A 21,770-nucleotide genomic window follows, 5' to 3' on the forward strand; every position below is an offset into this window, starting at 1 on the left:
GTCTCTTTCGCTAAAAAAAATAAATAAATTGCTTCAGGATGATGTATGTAATTTGTGGGTACAGGGAGTCTTCTGGAACCTCCTGGAAGAGGTTTAACTTTTCTATAAACACGAAATTAATATACAGTGCAGTATGTGTCATTTTCAGACAAAAATATGGCCAAATGTTTATTTTTTGCTTTATTAGTGAAAAAAGGGCTTTAAGAATCTCCAACATGTAGTAATCGTCTCAAAATAGGAAGTGGAATTTTACATGGTGAAAAACACGAGCGAAAGTGGTACCCTCAGTGAAACCTTTCATTATGGTTCATTATGAATATAAGTACTCTCGGTACGCTTGGCCAATCAAATCAGTGGGCCGTAAATGACCGCTGTATAAATTGAAATCGAAGTAGATATCATGCCATTGTGATGCACATCAATCGAACGCTGAAGATAGAGAGAGTAATAGTTCCACAATTCCGAACACTGTGCAGGAATCTCAAGTCAAGTTCCTGACTTCTTGCACAGGTTTAGCTCAGATGTCTTCCCCTGGCTGTGTCAAACCCACCAGCTGATTTCAGCACCGAATCTGATGAGCTCCCAGAGCCGTCTTCTGCCTGTAATGAGAACACTGCTGGGTCTGATATTCTCAAGTCTCTGGCAGAACAGTAACTGCTGTTTCCAAGTCTACTGGAGGGACTCTTTTTTTTCCATCCGAGCTAAATCTGGGGAAATGTGAACCTGCAAGGTCCGATTTGTGTTCTGGGAACATGGGATTTTTTTTTTTATTTCTTTCATGAAAACTTTTAAAAATAACTTTTATATATACATTCGCTGCATCTGGCTGTTGCTGTGGAAATGTACAGCATGTAGGCGTACTGTATAATGTATGCATTTCTAAAGCCTGACTACTATCTACATCCAAATACATGGAGATTATAATTGATATGAGGAGATACTGTAGATAAAAAGTCTAAAGGTCTAAATTAAACTGGCATAGTCCTCATGTCCTTCTTTAATTTTAATGTGGGAAAAAAAGGTCAAATTTGGGATTGAGTGTACTGTACGTTATACCTTCAGAATCACATATTCCATAATGTATTGTATAACCATAACAGCTAATGCAAGCTACATGCAAGCTATTTGTGGAAGAACATTTTGTAACTAAAGCTACTGCTGTGCTTTTCTCCTCGGTGCAGATTAATCTCATGGCTGTGAGCGGCAAATCAATAGACATTCACACAGAATTTAGAATCGCTGTGTCCCATAATGCATCATGCAAACTAATTAGTATGCCTAGATTGACATCAAAGGTATGTGCAAGTAAAACATGGCGTTTGAAATACAGCCCAAGTGTTTTCACAATTTAAATGTACATAGGGTGTAAGTGTCAACTAGATGAGTGGTGAAAATACAGCATAGAGAACAAAACAATCATTGCGAGTTGCTTCCAAAGTGTCTACTTCTGAATAATGTATTCGCATGCTAACCAAAACACAGAGCTAGCAGGTAGCCCAGATGACTCACTCTTGATATAAGCTAGTTTGAAATACAAAAACACACACACACACACACACACACACACACACACAAACAACTCTTTATCCTAGATTTATTTCACTCTATCACACTTTTTTTTTCGTCTGTCACCCTGTATTAGGACATCTTTTGAGCTTAAAGTTGTGCCACGCTAACATTTGATGCATTCTGATATAAGCTGCCATGTAATGTATGCATGCAAATTTCCAACACTTGATACAGCTGTGATTGAATCATACCCGCAGGATTATCAAGTTACAGCAGCTCAGGAATATCAGGGTTTTTTTGTTTTCTTTTACTTTTTTTTTTTTTTACCTCGTTCCATATTTAGAAAAATTGATGCACAGTTCTAACGAAGAAGGCCACTAAGGATCACGGACAGTCTCTTGTCATTTCGAGAACCCATTCCTCTGTGTGTGTTCGTGTGTGCTCGCCTTTATGTCTATGAAACGGGTTCAAAATGCAGATTTCTATTTACACCACTATTGTGTTTCCTTTACTGGTTCCCTGTAGTTAGAATTCTGATGCTAGCTTACAAAACCAAAAATGAAGTCGCTCTGCACACTCCCTCAAACCATTCGAGCCACAAGAATGACTCAGCTTGACCCACCACTTTTATAGGACACAAAGAAGACAACCAACATTCACTAAGGAAATCCCCTGTAGTCTTTCAAAACAGAAATAAATTACACACACACACACACACACACACACACACACACACACACACACACACACACATATATATCAAGGTGAGGTGTCCACAAACTTTTGTCCATATAGTGTACATGCTCACAGACTAATGATAAGAATGGAAATATATAAAGTCGGTAGTTAATTGAAAAGAATTGCAGGATGACCTGAAAGCATCAGAAACAACAGAGAGCAATAAGTAAGGTGCTGCACTGCACTTGTTTCTATTCATCCCCTACATAAAAACAAATGTCAGCCTTTTTGAGATAGAAAGGTTGCATATGTAAGCCCAAGAACAATAAAGTTGGTGAAAACTTCATTATATGCTGCTTCTCTTCAAATGGCAAACCTCATAATAGGAAATGAGTGATGTAGCAGGACATATACAGTAGGAGAACAAATTGATTTTATTGGTCAAGAAGTCTGTCTCTAATAGGCTAAAATAAATGAGCCTATAGCCAATCTCCTGCCTTAATATATGAATGATTTTTGAGTCAGTTGAAGGGATCCTCATGACCCCTGGGAACAGGATATGCTAATAAGCTCAATGCTGTAAAGAAAAAGCTTATTACTTTGTAACTGTAACATGGATGCATATATGTAGCACACATATTATTCAAGCCTATGTCCTCTCCCAGTGTTTACTATATAATTGTTTTACCAAGTATACAAGCAGGAACTTGTGTAAGTCACAATTGATAAAAGAGTCTGCCAAATTCTGTACTGTATGTTGACATGAAGTCTGGAGCAAATCAGCATGCACTAGAAAACTATGTGCACTGGACCTACTGCCTTACGTATGACATCCGCAGGAACTGGGATATTTGACAAACCTGCAGATTTTCGCAATTTGGACATTTATCTGTTTAAGCCTAATGTATGTAATAGTCTAATTTTGTAACGCATACATATAACTCTCTTTGTAAATCTGTATTCTGTAGAGACGCCCAAAGCAAAGCAGATGGTGAGGTTGTTGCAGTCCTACTGTGCTGGTCCACTTTGTGTGACAAACACAAAACATGAAGAGACCGAAACATCTGCCACTGTCTTGTCACGGTTAAAAAAAGAAACCCGGCCTTATGTTTGGGCCCATGGGTTTATTGGCTTTGCAGACTATGTCTTGCAAAAGCCACAAGCATCAAAATCCTAATTCTAAAGACACATGGGTCCAAAATTGTATGAAATGCAATTTGGCTAAAATGACTGCATGAGCCTGAATTGAAAGTTCAAAGGTTACATCAATATTTCCAATGATGCCTGTGTAGAGCTTTTGAGATAGGAGTTTCTTTTCCAGTTGTCTCTACAACAAGGCCTGGAAAGAGATCAGTAGAAGTAGATTTTTTTGCCTATTGCATAAATTGGAATAGAATGGCACATAAAAGTTGAAGAAAATATATTTTAGAATAATATAGATTCAGACTAGTCCTCATTTTTGATACCCTCTACTTTATAAGGAATTCCGCTCGCAGTGTGAAAGGTGATTCCTGGCTTGATAAACAGGTTGTCTCCCTCCCTCTCTTATCATTGATTTATTCCTTGAATGTGTACACCTGTCCCAATTTCTGTCTTTGATTAATTTGGGTCATTTATATCCCTTTGTTTATCTGCTTCCTCACGAAATCCTCTCGAGCGCATTTGTGCATTTACTGAGAACTATTCCGTTTTTCTTATCTGTTCCAGGTTTTTGTTCATAACTATGAATTTCCCTTCGTTTGATGCGGCCTTCCTGTTTTTTTGTCCCAAGCAACGGACACTGATAATCATTTTCGGATTGGCCATAATAAATAACACGCTAAGTTTACACGCCTGGGTCTGCCTGTCACGAATCACATGTTTCAACCACATTTTCCACAAAAAGAGATAACCAACTCTTTAACTTTTTTTTTAGGTTTTTAACCTCTGAACATTTTCCTCACAGCAGGCAATTCAACCCTGACCAATCTGTTACTAATGAACATTCAACTCTTCGTCTTTACTACATCACTAAGACATTCACGCAAAACGGTAATTACTGATTGCAGTAGTCCAGTATATATAGCCAGTAATTCTTGTTGTCCTACTTGCAGCAGTACCAGTCTTATTGTGAACAAGTTTTCAAGGTGAAAAATACTGATGCTAAAGCATAATGCATTTACTTATTTTTTCCAAACCACCCTCCAACCCTCAAAGCTCCTAGAGACTGATATTTCACAGGCATGGGAACGCCACGAGTCAGGGAACTAATTCCGCATGCAGTATAACAGCGTAATGCTCCATATGAGGTGTAGATTCTGTTGTACTTTTCCATTTTTTGTCGCCAGTTGTTTTGTTCTCCAAAGCCATTATTTCTGTGTTGTGAATACAGATTCATTCATCTTGCCTAAATCTTGCAGTGGATTCCTGTCACACCTGTTTTCGCTATTAGAGCGTAAATAAGTGCGTTTGTTAGACCAATTTGTGTGCAATAATCTAATGCACTCCTATTAGGCAGGATAATGTGTTTGAGAGGATACCCGCAATTTAGGAAACTCACACTGTGCTCAGATACAGCTTTTTCTTTTCTTTTTTCTTTTCCTTTTAAAAGAGTTTTTGTCTCTCGAACAAACACTCTGGAGGCAGTAAAGCCTGCTGAGTATTGAGGAAAAAAAATCTAATCTTAATTTGAGGACAAGCAGTAAACCAGTATGAATGTACATACTAGGGATGAACCTAAATATTTTCTTATCGATATGTTCGACAGATACAAAAGCAGAAAGGAATTGCAGATGCACTATTACATTCTTGCCAAAAAGAGATTAGGATGCATCGGGACAGGGGTCTGGGTGGAGGCAATAAAAACATGAAAGCTTTTTGCTTTCATGTGCGGTTACTTTTGAAGCTTGTGGGACAAACAAAGACCATGTTTGTTAACATGAGTGAGCGGCTGTGAGTGATAAATCCATGAAAAAACATCATGAGTGAGGGAAAAACAGACCTGTGTATATCTGTAGGCAAAACCCTTAATGAACTTGTGAGGTAATGATAATCTTTACGCACATGTGGAAATATAGTGTGTGTGTGTGTGTGTGTGTGTGTGTGTGTGTGTGTGTGTGTGTGTGTGTGTGTGTGTGTACGTACTGTATATACACATATATGTGTGTATATACAGTATATACATACATATAAAAGCAATGAGAGTTCTAGGGAATTGAGGTTTTCACTTCAACTAGCTCTACCATGATGGACCATTCCCAAAGTGCTGTAATAGCACTGTGCTGCAGAACCACGGGGACGTGGGAACATGGGGAAATGTGGTTATTTATTTAATTTTTTGGTGTGGTGATTGATTGGACGAATTAGAACATTTAAAACATTGTCTTACGGATCTTATCACCCACCAAGAGTGTGATGCCGAGAGAGCATGCGATCATTTGCAGTTCAACTAGGATAATCTTTTTGTGGCAAACTTGAGAAAAAACTGGAAGGCAAACACTAATCAGACGGCTTGGTCACGACTACTGAGCATATACTTCGCATTACTGTGAATGTCCTTATATACTGTAAGTGAATGTGTAATTGGAAACAGTGGGTTCAATCAATACAAAGCCGACTAAGAGCACTGCAGACTGTGAAAAATGAAGTCTGTGATAGCCGTGTTCAAAGGCCGTGGTGTCTGCTGGGAAATAGAGGTTGACTAGCGCTGTGGCATGACAGATATCTTTTGCCTTTTTCTTTCCCTAATTCCTAATATGTACTTTTCTCCTACAGAGCAAGTGTAGATATTTAAACCTACTTATTCTATAAAACAATTTTTTTAACATGCTGCACATTTTACACATCTATAGGTTTTTTATCCCCTTTGATTGACAACCAGATCAATAATTGCCAGCTGTGGATTGCTAGATCTAAGAGTATGTAGTTATAGTTAATGTTCATAATTACTGTAAAAAATGTTCTACGTAGATTTTTAGCAGTAGTGGCAAAACCTTTTTTTGAAGCATTAACTTTTTTGAATAAAATACTAAAAAACTGTTATGGCCAAATTTGGGGACTCCTGAACAATACCAATGTTTTTTGTTGAACTTTCTATTTCAAAGTTAGTTCCCACTTTGCTGTTACAGTAGCATCCTTCTTCTGAGATGGTGATCCACTAGATTTTGTAGTGTTGCCGTGGATATTTTTCCATTCAGCTACAAGAGCATTAGTAAAGTTCCAGTTTATTGTAATGTGTTCAATGAGGATGTGGTCAGGCACTTGAATTCTACCACTGCAAACTTGGCAAAAAAGGGTTGGGATTTGGGTCTACAATGTAGTTTAGGGAAAATGTAAAGCTACAACATACAATATACTGCCTATAGAGTTCTTTCCAAATTTGGATGTAATGGTAAGGTATCTACAGACTATATTGTGTAGGATTTGTTTAAAACAATAAATATCTAGAACGATGCAGCAAGTACTGTAACTGGAATTGCATCACGTCCAAGTAAACACAGTTTCAGCTTGAAACATAAGGTGGATAACACGATTTTGTGCAAAGAGTAAAACAACAGATGCTGATATAATTTTATGGAGCAGCACCTGTCATTCAAAGAAGTTCTATCACTGTGTGCTGTAAATAGGAAAAGAACATCTTCATTAAAGTGGGAGGAAAAATGGCCAGTTGGCTGAAAGATCTGCTGGCCCATTTCTCTTATCCGCCTCATCATACAGGTTCATCAAAGCAATGCCACTTTGATTCCATAAACAAAAAATGGATCGAGCAACCTTAAACAGATTACTCCTACACATTGTGGAACAAGGCTCTATCCTGAACAATAGTATCGACAGACATTTTCTTGCCACTTGAGCACCATCATAAAGCGTTAGAGCCTTCAGGCAGGAGATCAGCTCCATAAATCGAGCACTGAGCTGTGAAATTGGTAGCATTAGCTCTGTGTTTAAAAATAAACACCCTGGTGGACAAACACCCTGGTGCAGGCTTTTTGGAAATTGAAATCCCATAATAGTGCTGAACAGAACAAATGTTTTAGAAGAAAAAGTGCCAAAGGGGCACACTGATAGTTTTGCATCATTGTTTAGTACAGCTGAAATGATCAAACTCACCACTTTATCATCTCCAACACCTGTGCTGTCACAGTAAATGTTCTCATGATGATCCAAAAGTGCAGGCCCATTGCAGGCATCCTGCATCTTTAGCTGATATTTGATAATAAACCGTTTTATGTAGACTTGTGTTCATTTTGCTGTGGTGAAATTGTGTTAATATTTGATTGAATCAAGTGGAAATTACAACTAGCTACCAATTATGTAGCCATTATATGGAAGTAACTATTAGAACACCTGACACCTGACTTTACCCTATTGAACACCTTTGAGATCAGTTGGAACGCTGACTGTTTCTAACACTCTTTTGGCTGAATGAATAAACACAAATCTCCACAATCTCACTCCAAAATCTAGTGGAACATCTTGCCAGAAAAGTGCTTTTTATAACAGCAAATAAGGACTAAATGTTGAATGTCTCCACAAACATTTGTACATATAGTTTATTTAAAGAATATAAATAATGTATTCTTCTTCTTCTTCTTCTTCTTCTTCTTCTTCTTCTTCTTCTTCTTCTTCTTCTTCGGGCTTCTCCCATTAGGGAGCGGATTATCCGTCTCCATACCCCATAACAGTAAATACAATCCTCACATAATTGTTTAGAAGTTCTCAGTCTTGGTCACTGTTGTAATTAGATATGTTAGCTTCTTGCAGAGTACTAAGGGAATTAATAATACATGACTTTTTGTATCATATTCGTGCATCAGCCTGGTGTTTTGTGAAGGCTCATGCATGAAATGAAGGTGTTGGCAGTTCCTGTACAGGATGTGAACATAATTAATAATTAGGGTACTGGAATTGTTGAAGATAAATGCATTTGCAGGTTTATGCAGCTCAACAAAGCCCAACACTTTCCAAATTATCTTCAATTTGCTTAAAACGGAACAAATTGGTTTAATCTCGTGGGGTTTTTTTGGCCTGCTGTCTAGTTAACTTTAATGACTCAGTGTGAAGTAACGAATGTTATTGTGAGGAGTGATTCTTTTTTCAGATGTAGAAAATACCATCATATAAATGCATTTAAGAAAATAAAAACAAATAAGACTATAGGTATAGTCGACTTGCCTCTTATTTCCTATTTGAACCATCCTCCATCTCTGATTGACGCTTACTTCAGCCAATCAACGGAGAGCATTGACTTTGCCATTGTATTTTGTAATGATCATGTTTTAATGCTAAAGTAAATTTGTTCGAAAGTATATTAGCGATATTAGCATTTACAGTAACTCTTTAAATTGAATTAAGATCCATTCTACTCTTTTTTGTTTGTTTTTGTTTTCCTTTTTTTTTTGCAGGTGTGACCATGAAGCTGATGGATGAGGTGGCAGGAATCGTGGCCGCTCGCCACTGCAAGACCAATATTGTAACCGCATCAGTGGACGCCATCAACTTTCATCGCAAGATAAACAAAGGTAAACATTAAGGGAGATTGGAACGATTAAAATGATAAAAGGGGTTGGATGTGTGATTCTGTGATAAACTGTTTTGCGCACGCACACACACACACACACACACACACACACACACACACACACACACACACAGGTGCATCTCAATAAATTAGAATATCATTAAAAAGTTGATTTGTTTTAGTAATTCAATACAAAAAGTGAAACTCGTATATTATAAAGATTTATCACACAAAGACTGATATATGTTTATTTCTGTTAATTTTGATGATTATGGCTAATGAAAACCCAAAATTCAGTATCTCAGAAAATTAGAATATAGTGAAAAAGTTCAATATTGGAGACTTGTGGTGTCACACTTTAATCAGCTATTTAAATCCAAACACCTTCAAAGGTTTCCTGAGCCTTTAAATGGTTTCTTAGTCTGGTTCATGCTACACAATCATGGGGAAGACTGCTGACTTGACAGATGTCCAAAAGACGATCATTGGCACCCTGCACATGGAGGGTAAGACACAAAAGGTCATCACTAAAGAAGCTGCTGTTCACAGAGTGCTGTATCCAAGCACATTCATGGAAAGTTAAATGGAAGGAAAAAATGTGGTAGTAAAAGTTGAAATGCAGCCCATTCAAGAATTTGGGGGAGATTTACAAAGAGTGGACTGCAGCTGGAGTCAGTGTTTCAAGAGCCACCACGCACAGACATACTGTGCCTGGTGGCTCTTGAAACACTGACTTCATTAGCTACAACTGACACATTCCTTGTGTCAAGCCACTCCTGAACCAAAGACAACGTCAGAGCTGTATTACCTGGGCAAAGGACAAAAAGGACTGGACTGTTGCTCAGTGGGCCAAAGTCATCTTTTCAGATGAAAGGAAAGAAAATCTTGCATACATTTGAGAATCAAGATCCCAGATTCTGGAAGAAGAGAGGAGAGGCACAGAATCCAAGTTGCTTGAGGTGTAAAGTTTGCACAGTCAGTGGTGGTTTGGGAATCATGATGTCATCTGCTGGTGTTGGTCCACTATGTTTTATTAAGTCCAAGGTCAGCACAGCCGTCTACCAGGAAGTTTTAGAGCACTTCATGCTTCCTTCTGCTGACCAGCTTTATGGAGATGCTGATTTCATTTTCGAGCAGAATTTGGCACCTGCCCACACTGCCAAAAGCACCAAAAGTTGTTTAAATGACCATGGTGTTGGTGTGCTTGACTGGCCAGCAAACTCACCAGACCTGAACCCCATAGAGAATCTATGAGGTATTGTAAAGAGGAAAATGAAAAACAAGAGACCAAAAAATGCAAATGAGCTGAAGGCCACTGTCAAAGAAACCTGGGCTTCCATACCACCTCTAGCAGTGCCACATACTGATCACCTCCATGCCATGCCGAATCGAGGCAGTCATTAAAGCAAAAGGAGCCCCCTACTAAGTATTGAGTACATATACAGTAAATGAACATAGTTTACAAAAGGCTAACAATTCACAAAAATGTTCTTTTGTTTGGTCTTTTGAAGATTTCACATTTTTTAGATAGTGAATTGGTGGATTTTTTGTTAAATGTGATCCAGAATCCTCAAAATTAATCAAAATAAACACTAGAAATATGTGTGTGATGAATCTATATAATGAGTTTCACTTTTTGTATGAAATTACTAAAAAATAAATCAACTTTTAAATGATATTCTAATTTATTATGATGCACCTGTATTGTATGCTCACACCCAATACATACAAGTGCCACAGATCTCACACACATCATCTTTTACACAAAACCCCTATTTTTTTAGATTCCAAATTACATCTAGGCAGCATGGCATGTACTTGTACCTACATGCCAGCTTTGATAATAAAAATAAAACAAAAAGAACAAACTTCCTGTGTTTTTGTTGCTGCATGACAGCAGCCGCTTGAAACAAGCAGCTCGATTAACAAGGAATAGGCGCCGGTTATTTTTATATCTCAGACACCTGAACGCTATTGTCTTTTTTTTTTTCCGACAATTCCCAAATTACAGTATTACGCCTCTCTGAAAGCAATATCTATCATGCTTCCAGGGCTGTTTTGATGGGTAGCAGGAAAACACAAAGCCCACTTCTAACAGAGCCTCTGAATAGATAAGGTAAGCAAAGCAGATGAGGTAGTGGAAAATTAAATAGATAGAAATTACTCCACACACTGCAGTGAACTGCTGCCGCTGTTTTGTGCCACCTGTTTCACAACCAGATTGTTATCGGCTCGCTCACAGCACAGGCAGACGATGGGGGGAAAAAAAAGACTTTTCAGCACATTGGTGGTAAAATTCAATATAAGCCAAGGGTGCATTTCACTATTCCCAATATGGATCAAATTGCTTTTGCATTTTCTTTGAAAGCCTATTTAAACTAATCTGGGAAATTCTAGAATAGTACTAGAACATATTCCTTAGATAGTAATGTGTGTATCATTGTGTTTAATAATGTATACAGTGCTGGAAAGGGGAAAAAAAGATTTGAAATTAATAATTCACTGAAAATTTGTTGTTGATTTGGCTGATTTTCTGGATCCACACCCTTACAGGTTACATTATATGATTGTTGCTATTTCAGAGTACATCTGTTTGTTTAAGCAGGTCTATGCATTGCAGCCCATTGTAGCGTTTACAATCTTTGCTTTTTGCATATAACAGAAAATATAATAATAGCAAATGATAAATGGAGAAAATAAACAATAAAAATCATAAGTTCCATAAAATTATATAAAACTATTTACGGTAACCTCTGAATGCAAAAGTCCGAGGAGGAAATCTGTGAGCTTTGTGACAGATTGATTTTACAACAGTAATGTATAAGGTGCTAGACAGATTGCAGGTTTAGGTGGATTTTGATGAACAAAAGAGTACAAAATAGACAATCAGGCTTAGAATCAAGGACATGGAACAACAGTCCGGCGATCAACAAACATAATATTAAAGCAAAGTTGAGGCTGAGAGCAAAGAAGCAGAACATCGATTCAACGATGCGTTGTAACAGGATGTGTTTGAAACAGGAAACAGTTGTGCCTAATCAGTATAATGACGAGTTTAGCGTTTGTAAGTTGTGGGAGTCCATAGCAGTCATGTTTGATTTGAATCAGAATTTCTGTCTGACTTTTAACCAAATCAGGACAGGGCAAGCATCTTGATTTAACGACATAATAAAACGCAGACAGTCTGCCAGCTAAGTACAAACAATTGTTTTCCATTTCATGACACACCGATCAGGCATAACATTTTGACCGGTGAAGTGAAAAACACTGATTATCTCTTCATCATGGCACCTGTTAGTGAGTGGGATATTATTAGGCAGCAATTGAACAAAATTGATGTGTTAGAAGCAGGAAAAATGGGCGAGTGTAAGGATTTGAGGGAGTTTGACGAGGGCCAGATTGTGATGTCTAGATGACTGGGTCAGAGCATCTCCAAAACTGTGGGCTGTTCCTGGTCTGCAGTAGTCAGTATCTATCAAAAGTGCTCCAAGGAAGGAACAGTGGTGAACCAGCGACAGGGTCATGTGCGGCCGAGGCTTACTGATGCATGTGGGGAGTGAAGGCTGGTCCATCAGACGAGCTCCTGTAGCTCAAATTGCTGAAGAAGTTAATGCTGGTTCGGATAAAATGGTGTCACAATACATAGAATACACAGGGTCAGGGACAGGCGGCAAAAAGGCGACCAACACAATATTAAGCAGGTCATAATGTTATGCCTGATTGGTGTATAATAATAATATAAACAGTGCAATCACTAAAGCAGTATTACATCTTCAATTGACAAATTGCATAAATTAGTCTTTAACACGCTGTCAACTGAAGACTGAGATGCTCAGAGGTACACTACATTTATAAATTTGGGATCCCCTGATCTTTGAAACATTACTTTAATACATTAAGTGAAGATGGAAAATTGTGTTTATTAATAATTGAGTCACACTTTGTCTAATATTTCATTGCTCATGTCTTATAACTGCCTATAAGGTAGTCACATTTGTTCACATGGCAAGGATAGCAAATGTTTGGCATTAGTCAAAAGACATCTATATTTATTTTATGGAAAATAAAAAGAAGCAACACCCATGCAATTAACATACGGACAAACAAAATATTCTGTGTCATCAGGAATCTCTGTTCGGAGTTAGAGCATAGTATTGCCAAAAAAACCTTGGTGTCCATTATAGTCTCTCACTCACACACACACACACACACACACACACACACACACACACACACAGAGCACAGAGCACAGAGCACAGATGTCACATTGTTTATGTTCTGTTAAACAATTTAGCAGAAATAGCCATTTATCTTTAACTTTTCTTGGAAGCGACAATCGTTGTGTACAGTAGTGTTCCTAGAAAGATGGAGAGATCGTCTTGGTTACAATGTTGGTTAATTTGCGTCTCTCGCAGGCTTAGTTTAAGCATATAGTTTTAAGGTACCTTATTTCAAGCTTAAAGGGTGTTATGACACTCTGTTTGGCAACGTTGCGGTATTAAGAGAGCATTCAGCGTATATAAGCCATTGCTGAAAAACTGTGTATTATATGTCAATAATTAGTAAGAAATAAGTGCTTAATAAATTAAATAAGTACGATAAAGTGCTTTAAATAAGGAATAAACCATAATGAGGTATGGTGTCATGACTAAAAACACCTTTTTCTGTTCCATTTATACCTCAGCCGTTTTTTTTTTTTTTGTGTACCAATGAACTACACATTTTTTTGTACGTTTCTAAAAGATAATCTGGTTATCACTTATCCCTTCTTTCATGTTAATGAGAAACCACAGTCTACTCTATCCTGTTTCTGTGGCAGAAAACCTACTGACTGGTACAAAACTCTGACACTGGAGACTCCTTCCATAAAGTTTAAATGCATTAAAAGTCCACTAAATCATTTATGAATTTCTGTCAATTTTTCTGTTAATTAACTATGCTAATGTTTGCTGACCCTATTAAAATAAAAAATTAACTATTATATAAATCCTAAATAATTCTTACATAAATAGCTGTAATTCTGTAATGTCCTTCAAACCGGCAAATTAAATTAAATTATTTTTATGGGCAGTAGTATATTATTTGCCTATGGAAATATTTGCTACTCATAGAGACAGACAGACAGACAGACAGACAGACAGACAGACAGACAGACAGACAGAGAGAGAGAAAGAGAGAAATTCAATGACCTATTAACAGTGGAAACAGTGTATAAACATTATCAGCATCTGTGTGTTTTAACATTGTTACACAAACACACAAAATACATTTATTCCTCTAGTTAAAAGATGAATATAAAGATCAATTGCAATACTGCAATACAAAGGAAGAGAGAACAAAACTTGTTTCATATAAGATGAGGATGGGTTCCCTTACGAGTCTGGTTCCTCTTAGGGGTTCTTCCTCATATCATCCTAGCGAATCTTTTCTTGCTACTGTTGCCCCGGGCTTTTTGATTAGGGTAACTAATTTAAAGGTAACAATTTATATTTTTTTAATATTTACTTGTTAGCTTTAAGATTGGTTAGCATTATTTAGAGTTGCTGGAGTGTTATTTATCATGGAATGGCCTAAATCCTATTAAACTGCTCTCAAATGATCTGGATTGTAAGTTCAGAAAGAAATATCCAACTAGCAAAGAACACATTTGGCAAGTATTTTAGCTGAATGTTTGGAGAAACTAACTGTCCAGATGCCAAGAGTGTGAAAGTTGTTAATCATGCAAAGGGAGGATTTTTCAGTATAAATAAAGTTTAACATTTGTACAATAATAAAAATTAGTTTGGTCAAAGTAAATCATACAGTTAAATTACCTAGTTTGTTGCATATAAACAAAAAGAACATGAATGTGTCTCTTAGAAATGATATAAATGATGTTTCTAAACTTTTGACAGGAGCTGTAAAATGTAATTGAGTTGCTCTGCATTCCAGCAATTATACTGGCACAACTTAAGTTAGTGCAAGAAACCTCTGGGTTCCCTGGTGAGTCCAATTCATTATATGGTCTCAACTAATAAGAAGCTCTGTTTCTCCACAGACGTGCTTTCCAGACCTATTTTTGCCTAATTGGTGAAACATGAGGTAGTAGTTTTGAAAGCAAAATCTAAGAGACAAGTGGATTAAGTATAGTAACTTTGAAGTGTTGTAACTTTAGTAATTGGAGAATTTAGTTTGTGAATATTAAGTATGCCTGACAGCTGTAGAGAACTAGAAGGGGTTCATAAAGTGAGGTTCATGGAGCGTAGCAAATAAATTCGAAATATAGTTTCAGTGCTGGAACGCACTTTTAAAAATTGGATAATTTTCCATTATCCAACTTGTTATATTAATGAGTACATTTTTAATAATAGTTACGAATATGGTAATAGTTATTATGTCTAATAACGACTTTTTGATGGCACGCTCGTGGACTTCCTTAATGGCTAATAGAGAAAGCGAATAGACAGAGAATTATTATTCTGGTTAGAATATACACTATATTGCCAAAAGTTTGCGGACACCTGGTCATAAGTATGGTATGTGCTGTTTGAGCATCACATTTTACATTTAGTCCCAATTTACTCTTATAATTCCCTCAATTTTTCTGGAAAGATGTTCCACTAGGTTTTGGAGTGTGCTTATGAACATGTGTGTTTATCAGACATGAGGGTGTTTGTAAAGTCAGGTACTGATGTAGGAGGCCTGGGGTGCAGTCAAAGTTTCAAATAATCCCACAGGTGTTTAGTAGGGATGAGATCAGAGCTCTATAGCAGGCCAATCAAGATCTTCCTTTTCGAACCCATTCAAACCATATCTTCATGGAACTCTCTTTGTGTAAAGGTGCATTGCCATGCTGGAACAGGTTTAGGTTTCCAAGTTCAAGTAAAGGCAAAATTCTATAATACAGCATCCAAAGTTGTCCCATACAATTGTGTGCCTCCAGCTTTGTGGTAACAGTTTGTGGCAGGAAAGGTCAGGTGTCCCAATACTTTTGTCCATATAGTGTTTAAATATTCTGATTAATCTATGATCAGGCGACATCCACAAAGCCACTAGCATTATTGTTGACCACACAAACATTTAAAGACTTGATATCACCCAAATGAGGATGGGTTCCCCTTGTGAGTCTGGTTTCTCTCAAGGTTTCTTCCTCATAATATCTAAGGGAGTTTTTCCTTGCTACAGTCGCCATGGCTTGCTCATTCTGTAAAGCTGCTTTGAGACTTCACAAACACACACACACACACACACACACACACACACACACACACACACACACACACACAAACACATTTCTTCCACCATCTGGATTAAGATATTGAAGCATTCGAGCCGTCAAAACCAGACTGCATTACAGTTTCTTTACACAAGCCTTCAGAATTCTCAACAGGAGACTGGAATCACACACACACACACACACACACACACACACACACACACACACACCTTCACTACACATTTTTTGCACATTTTATTGTTGATAAATCATCACAAAACATCTACACGTATAATATTTATTATTATATGGATTATTTATTTATACTTACAATATGTTCTGTGTTCTGGTCGGTGTTGCCTTTTTGTTTTTGTTTTTTACAGTGTGTACACGTGTACTTTATGTGATATCAACTTAATGGGTCTGTTTATTCTAGTCAGCTCAAGATTCAAGAGTTTATTGGAATATGAACAGGAAACATTCTGTTACATCATACAATCAAATTCTTACTCTGTGAATCCTCCAAGCACATATGGAAAACAGACAAAGTTATTAATGTACAAAGTGTTACTAGTGTATGCATTATGTTATTTTACTGTCCTGGAGGAGAATGATTTAATTTCACTGTGTAGTGTTATGTATATGGTTGAAATGACAAAAAGGCTACTTGACTAAGGAATAATGAGGTGAATAATTGGATCTGAAATGATGAAATAAATCAAAAACTAACTGTGATGAAGGGGACGGTGGAATTTAATGTACACAAGCCCTCATCTACAGACGTATAGACTGAATTGATCTATCTTTTTGTTAGTATTTGTATTTATAGATTATATGATATGTATTTAAATTAAATACATATTTAAATAAATTCTCTTTTCCATCCTAGTTGGAAATAAATATAAAAAAGTACATCATATTCTAATGTTTCTTATGTCAAATATAACATAAGGCATATATATATATCTTTTTTTTTTTTTTCTTTTTTTTTTGCTCTCCTAAATGACAGGTTCTTGGATTCTTTAAAATAGCCACTTTTAGGCGCTATAACTAGCAATTTGGAGTGTAAGACTATAATTTGTCTATTGCGCTACTCTATAGAGAACTCGAGTAAATGAGTATGTTCATATTTATATTTACATGAGTCAGCAGCCATTATAAAAATGCAGTACAGTAATGAAGTGCCTTCACAGATACAGGGATGTGTTTCACAGAGCAGGTAGTGACGCAGGGCAGTCAGTGCCAGGGCCTGTGTAATGGAAAAATAAAAGAGCCAAAGTGATGGTTTGGGGGGGGAAAAAGGAGGAGGGGGGGGGGGGACGCTTGGATGATAAGATCAAAGTGGGCAGCCGTGAAGCTACAAGCAGTAATTGGGCGTGTTGGAAGGGGGCTGCTTTTTCCTGGTAGTGAACACAATGTTGTCAGGATATACACGCTCTCCCACACATGCCCTCTCCTTGGAGAGTGCGTCCATGACGTCGCAAACCAGCTGCACGAAATCACTGGTTCTCCATGCTGAAGGCTATAACATTTTATCAGTAAGACCATGTGTTTATGTTTGAAGCTAGTCTGCTGCTTTCCAACGTTTCCAGGCCGCACATGTTGGTCTGGGAATGTTGTAATGCTGAGAGGAGCTGCCGTTCTTACAGTCTTGTATGCGTCAAACAAGACGGTATTATTACACACACAGAGCTGCTGATTTCACAAATCGGATTGGTCTGAAGGTGTTGATTAATTTTCTATAACAGCTGCTTGGACTGCAAGGCAAATCACACATTTCTATTTGGGTGTTTGTTCAATGATGTTCCTATAGTACCAACTTTCACTTGGACTTGTTATGGATTATTTCAGTAGTATTCAGATTAAAATAATGAGTGTGTAAAAATCACACTGTGACTACATTTTTGACATCTGAAATTTTTCTTGATATCAAATCTGCTTGATAACATGATACTAGCTTAATTTTAAATGTAACTATAAATGGATTCAAAAGTGTGATGTGTCACTCTAAAATAAAATAATAAATAAATGAATAATGTTAGTATTGGCAACTTGCTGTGGAATAGCAGGACAAAAACACTTTGAGTGACTGGAAAATAATCAACGCTGAAATCATAACCGCTGTGTATCGGGTCGCGACACACACCCACCCCCGGTCCTTGATCAATTGATTTCCTATAACAGCATGTCCATTATTTCTTACATCACAGATTTCAGCAAACAAACATACTTATTTCACTCTCAGTAAACAAAGAGAATAAATTGTTGTAATGCTCGACTCTGTGGCCCCCCTGCAGGTTGTGTGATCACAGTATCCGGGAGAATGACTTTTACAAGTAACAAGTCAATGGAGATCGAGGTGTTCGTGGACGCCGATCAGCTGGTCAACGCGGATGAGGGGAAATATCGGGCCGTCACTGCCTTCTTCACCTACATTTCCCTGGACACAAAAAATAAGCCGCTCCCTGTGCCTCCCCTGAAGGTAGGATATGAGAATTCTTCATCGCGCATCAGGAATTAGCATACAGCATCATCACAGTGTTCTTTCTTAGTCGTTTATTCAAATGCCCTGCATTACACATGATGAGAAACGCTGACGAACCTGCTTTATTAAACGATTTGACCTTTTTAGCCTTTGTTCTGCATTCCTACGTGGATTAAAGCACATTAGCCTATTAATTTCTTTCAAAGCTCTATTAATAAACACTTCATCTGGCTCTATTAAATCATTATCCATTACCGGTTTGCTCGTAATGAATTTGCTGCTTCTCCACAGACACTGAATAGACTGCCACTTATTTGACTTCCACTTTGGTAGGATGTGGATACTGCATTTTTTAAAATCTAGACACTTTTTTTTTTACTCGTGCTTTTGAGCCTTTGGTGGGACTACGATTTTTTTTTTTGGTTTTATAACTAATTTTGACCAAATGTACTGTAGTTGTTAATACTGATTACCGCATTTAGGCATCAAAAGAATGTCAATTATTTGAACTTACCACAGAAACTAGGAGAAAACATAAGTCATCTGATGAGCTTGATAACTTTACATTCCAATAAAGGGTAATATTTTACTGGATTTCATAGGAAACTGTCATCCACTAAAATGTTGGGAAAATGTCCCCACTAGTTTGAATTGGTTTGGGCTAAGTAAGTAAAGAAAAATCTGAATAAAAGCTTATCAGAGACCTCATCAATTTTCTAATGTTCTATCCACCATTCGTCTCAAAAGTGTTCAGTAGGGTTGAGGCCAGATTTTGATAGCAGGCTATTTAAGATCTTCCACTCCAGTTCATGTAAACAGGCTGTGCTCAGGGGTCTTTGTCATTTGTAAAAGGTTTGGGTCTCCTATTTTAACTAAATAAAAAAAAAGACAAAGACATTCTAAATGATTGTGTGCATCCAACATTGTGGTAACAATTTGGGAAGAATCACAAATAGCTGGAAAAATCGGGTTTCCAAATACTCTTGTCCATATAGTGAATATCACTATATACTATGTGATGGACATTTTCCCAGCTGCCACATTACCTTTGTTATTTGTTCATCTACCAAACCACATAACAGTTTAACATGGCTTGACCTGCATAAATGATTTTCCATTAAGCAAATAGGAACGACAAGAGGCACTGCAAGATAAAGATGGTGTAGCCAAGTCTACATATAACTTTATGATGCCTTATATTTGCTGTGCAGCTATAAAGATAGCTACGGCACCAACAGCACCATCGGGATGTCGTTCAGGCAACTGTAATAAGAATAACTAATATGCATTATAAGTAAGGAATGGAAGCAAGTACACAGTATCATCCGGTTGGTTCGATTTCGGTACGGTTAGAGTGAAGAAACGCAAAACATAAAATTGCTTGTCGTTTTTTATTAACCCAGTTTATGATTGTTAACATTTGCGATCGTGATTTAAATAGTTAACATTTTTAAAACAATTTTAAATAAAATGCCTGCTTGGCATACAAAATAATATTTTATAATATTTCATAAAATAAAATTTCATAATTCAAATCAATGCAATACACGTATTATTATATGATTACATTAAGTAATCAATTAATTTGGCACAAATCAAACTGATTCAATGAATTTAAAAACATTGTCAAATTGAATTAAGTTGTTTACATTAATTTGGGTAATTCATTCATTCATTCACATTCATTTCCTCATTAAGAGTGGAATTTTCTCCTTTTGAGAGAAATTCTTGAAGCTGGACATAAAACTCCAAAGAATCCATAGCTCTTGCGTTAGCCGCTAGCCACTTCCTGGTTTGCGGCTAACGCTAGCGCTATGGGTTCTTTAGCGTTTTCATGCATGCGCAAAACAAATCTTATTTCAGGTATGGAGCGAGTACCCGCAGTCACACTAACTGTAGTTTTAATTTTTTTTATTATTATTATTATTATTATTTTTTGTTTTTTTGTTTAATCAACCCCTGGCAATTTTTTATATTTCCTATTTTATTTGATCTCATTTTGTCTTCTCCAGTTTGTCAAATTCGTCTAGTGTCCTGGCTCATTTATAAAAAAAAATTAAACTAATATTGATATTGATATACTGATAATAGAATATAATTTTGGTCAGTTACAGATTTATTAAATAATAATATTTTGTCATCTTGAAAATTTTCACAGACTTGTTAATGATATATTTTAGCATTACTGCAGTTGTATGTGGGTTTTTTTTTTAGATTTATCATTTATCATTTTTATCATTTTATCATTTTATAATTCTGGGTTTCAAGAGCAAGTCGGTTGTTCTGTCACTTTAGATGTTACAGGTTAACTCGAGTTTTAATCTTATTCATACCGGATAATGAACCGCTATGCCAGTAGGCTCTGCTATTGCAGGCTTTATCTTGGTCTGGTCCAATTTAAGAGCACATGAAACGCTGCTTGGCGATGCATGTGCAGATTGAGTTCCAAACACACAATTGGTATAAAAATAGATGCGCACATCACTGCATCTAAAGGCGTATTCCCTAGAGACCTTCCTACTTTGGAAAATGGCTGAGCATCCTTCCTTTAATTGAGCTTGTCATTCCGTGGCCAATAGTAAGTGTGCTCCAGATTATAAATAGTACATAAACAAGGCTGCAGCAGCTATTTTTTGACTTCAGGTGTTATTTTTTCTCCCCTCCTGAGTGAAAGATCCAGGTTTATTTTTAGCCTTTCCCGTTTAAGCGCTTCACCGAGGGAGACTGTGGGATGAGTGAAAAGAGGGAGGGGGATGGGGAACGAGGATGGATAGCAGTGCAGCCCTCTGGGTAGAAAAGGATAGAGCGATAGAGGGAGGTCTCGGCATCCCAGCCAACCTCAAATGCCACATGCGCACGATGGTTGGGGCACAGAAACACAGGAGGGATCACTCAAAAGGGCTGCACTTGTGCCTTTTTACAGCCGCCTCTCCTCGGGACAGCATTTGAACAGCAAATGAGAACTAAGAGAGAGGAGGAGAAAGTGCAAACTTAAGTCTTGTTCTTGTTTTTTTTCTTCTTCCTTTTAGTCACCATCTTTTCAGGACGCATTACCAATTGCCGTACCAATTGCGCAAGTTGCGTTACCGTAGCAACCTCTGGTCCTCGATGTGAATTTCGCATTTATTTTTAGGCACAGCTCATGCAGTGCGTATGCACTATGAGGTTAAAGAGTGCACTGATTCCTTGCTTTATGTATCACAGGGCTGCTGCTATGACATTTTATAAACAGGAAGGCAAAATTAGTCGTTAGTGTGTGTCGAAAGTTGTATTGTAGTGTATTTAGCATTAAACCATTTTCTGTCTTAATCATTTTTAATCTTATGATACCATTCAGGAACATATTATGCAGTGGCAGATTGTTAGTAGTGGAAATACACAATACATCATTAGATTATGAACAA

General features: G+C 37.1%; 1 protein-coding gene across 7 annotated transcripts in view; it reads left to right on the top strand.

The window, feature by feature from the left end:
* The window catches only part of acot7 (acyl-CoA thioesterase 7), a 71,054-nt gene that overhangs the window by 39,343 nt on the left and 9,941 nt on the right, over positions 1 to 21,770 (top strand). For all 7 annotated transcript variants that reach the window (XM_083554694.1, XM_083554693.1, XM_083554699.1 and 4 more), the window contains 2 exons: positions 8,571 to 8,687; positions 18,179 to 18,363. In XM_083554694.1, coding sequence (XP_083410820.1) covers positions 8,571 to 8,687; positions 18,179 to 18,363 — 302 coding nt within the window. The remainder of the gene's footprint in view (positions 1 to 8,570; positions 8,688 to 18,178; positions 18,364 to 21,770) is intronic.

This window comes from Silurus aristotelis, assembly GCF_946808225.1.
Source record: "Silurus aristotelis genome assembly, chromosome: 11".
In the NCBI taxonomy this organism is placed as follows: domain Eukaryota; kingdom Metazoa; phylum Chordata; class Actinopteri; order Siluriformes; family Siluridae; genus Silurus; species Silurus aristotelis.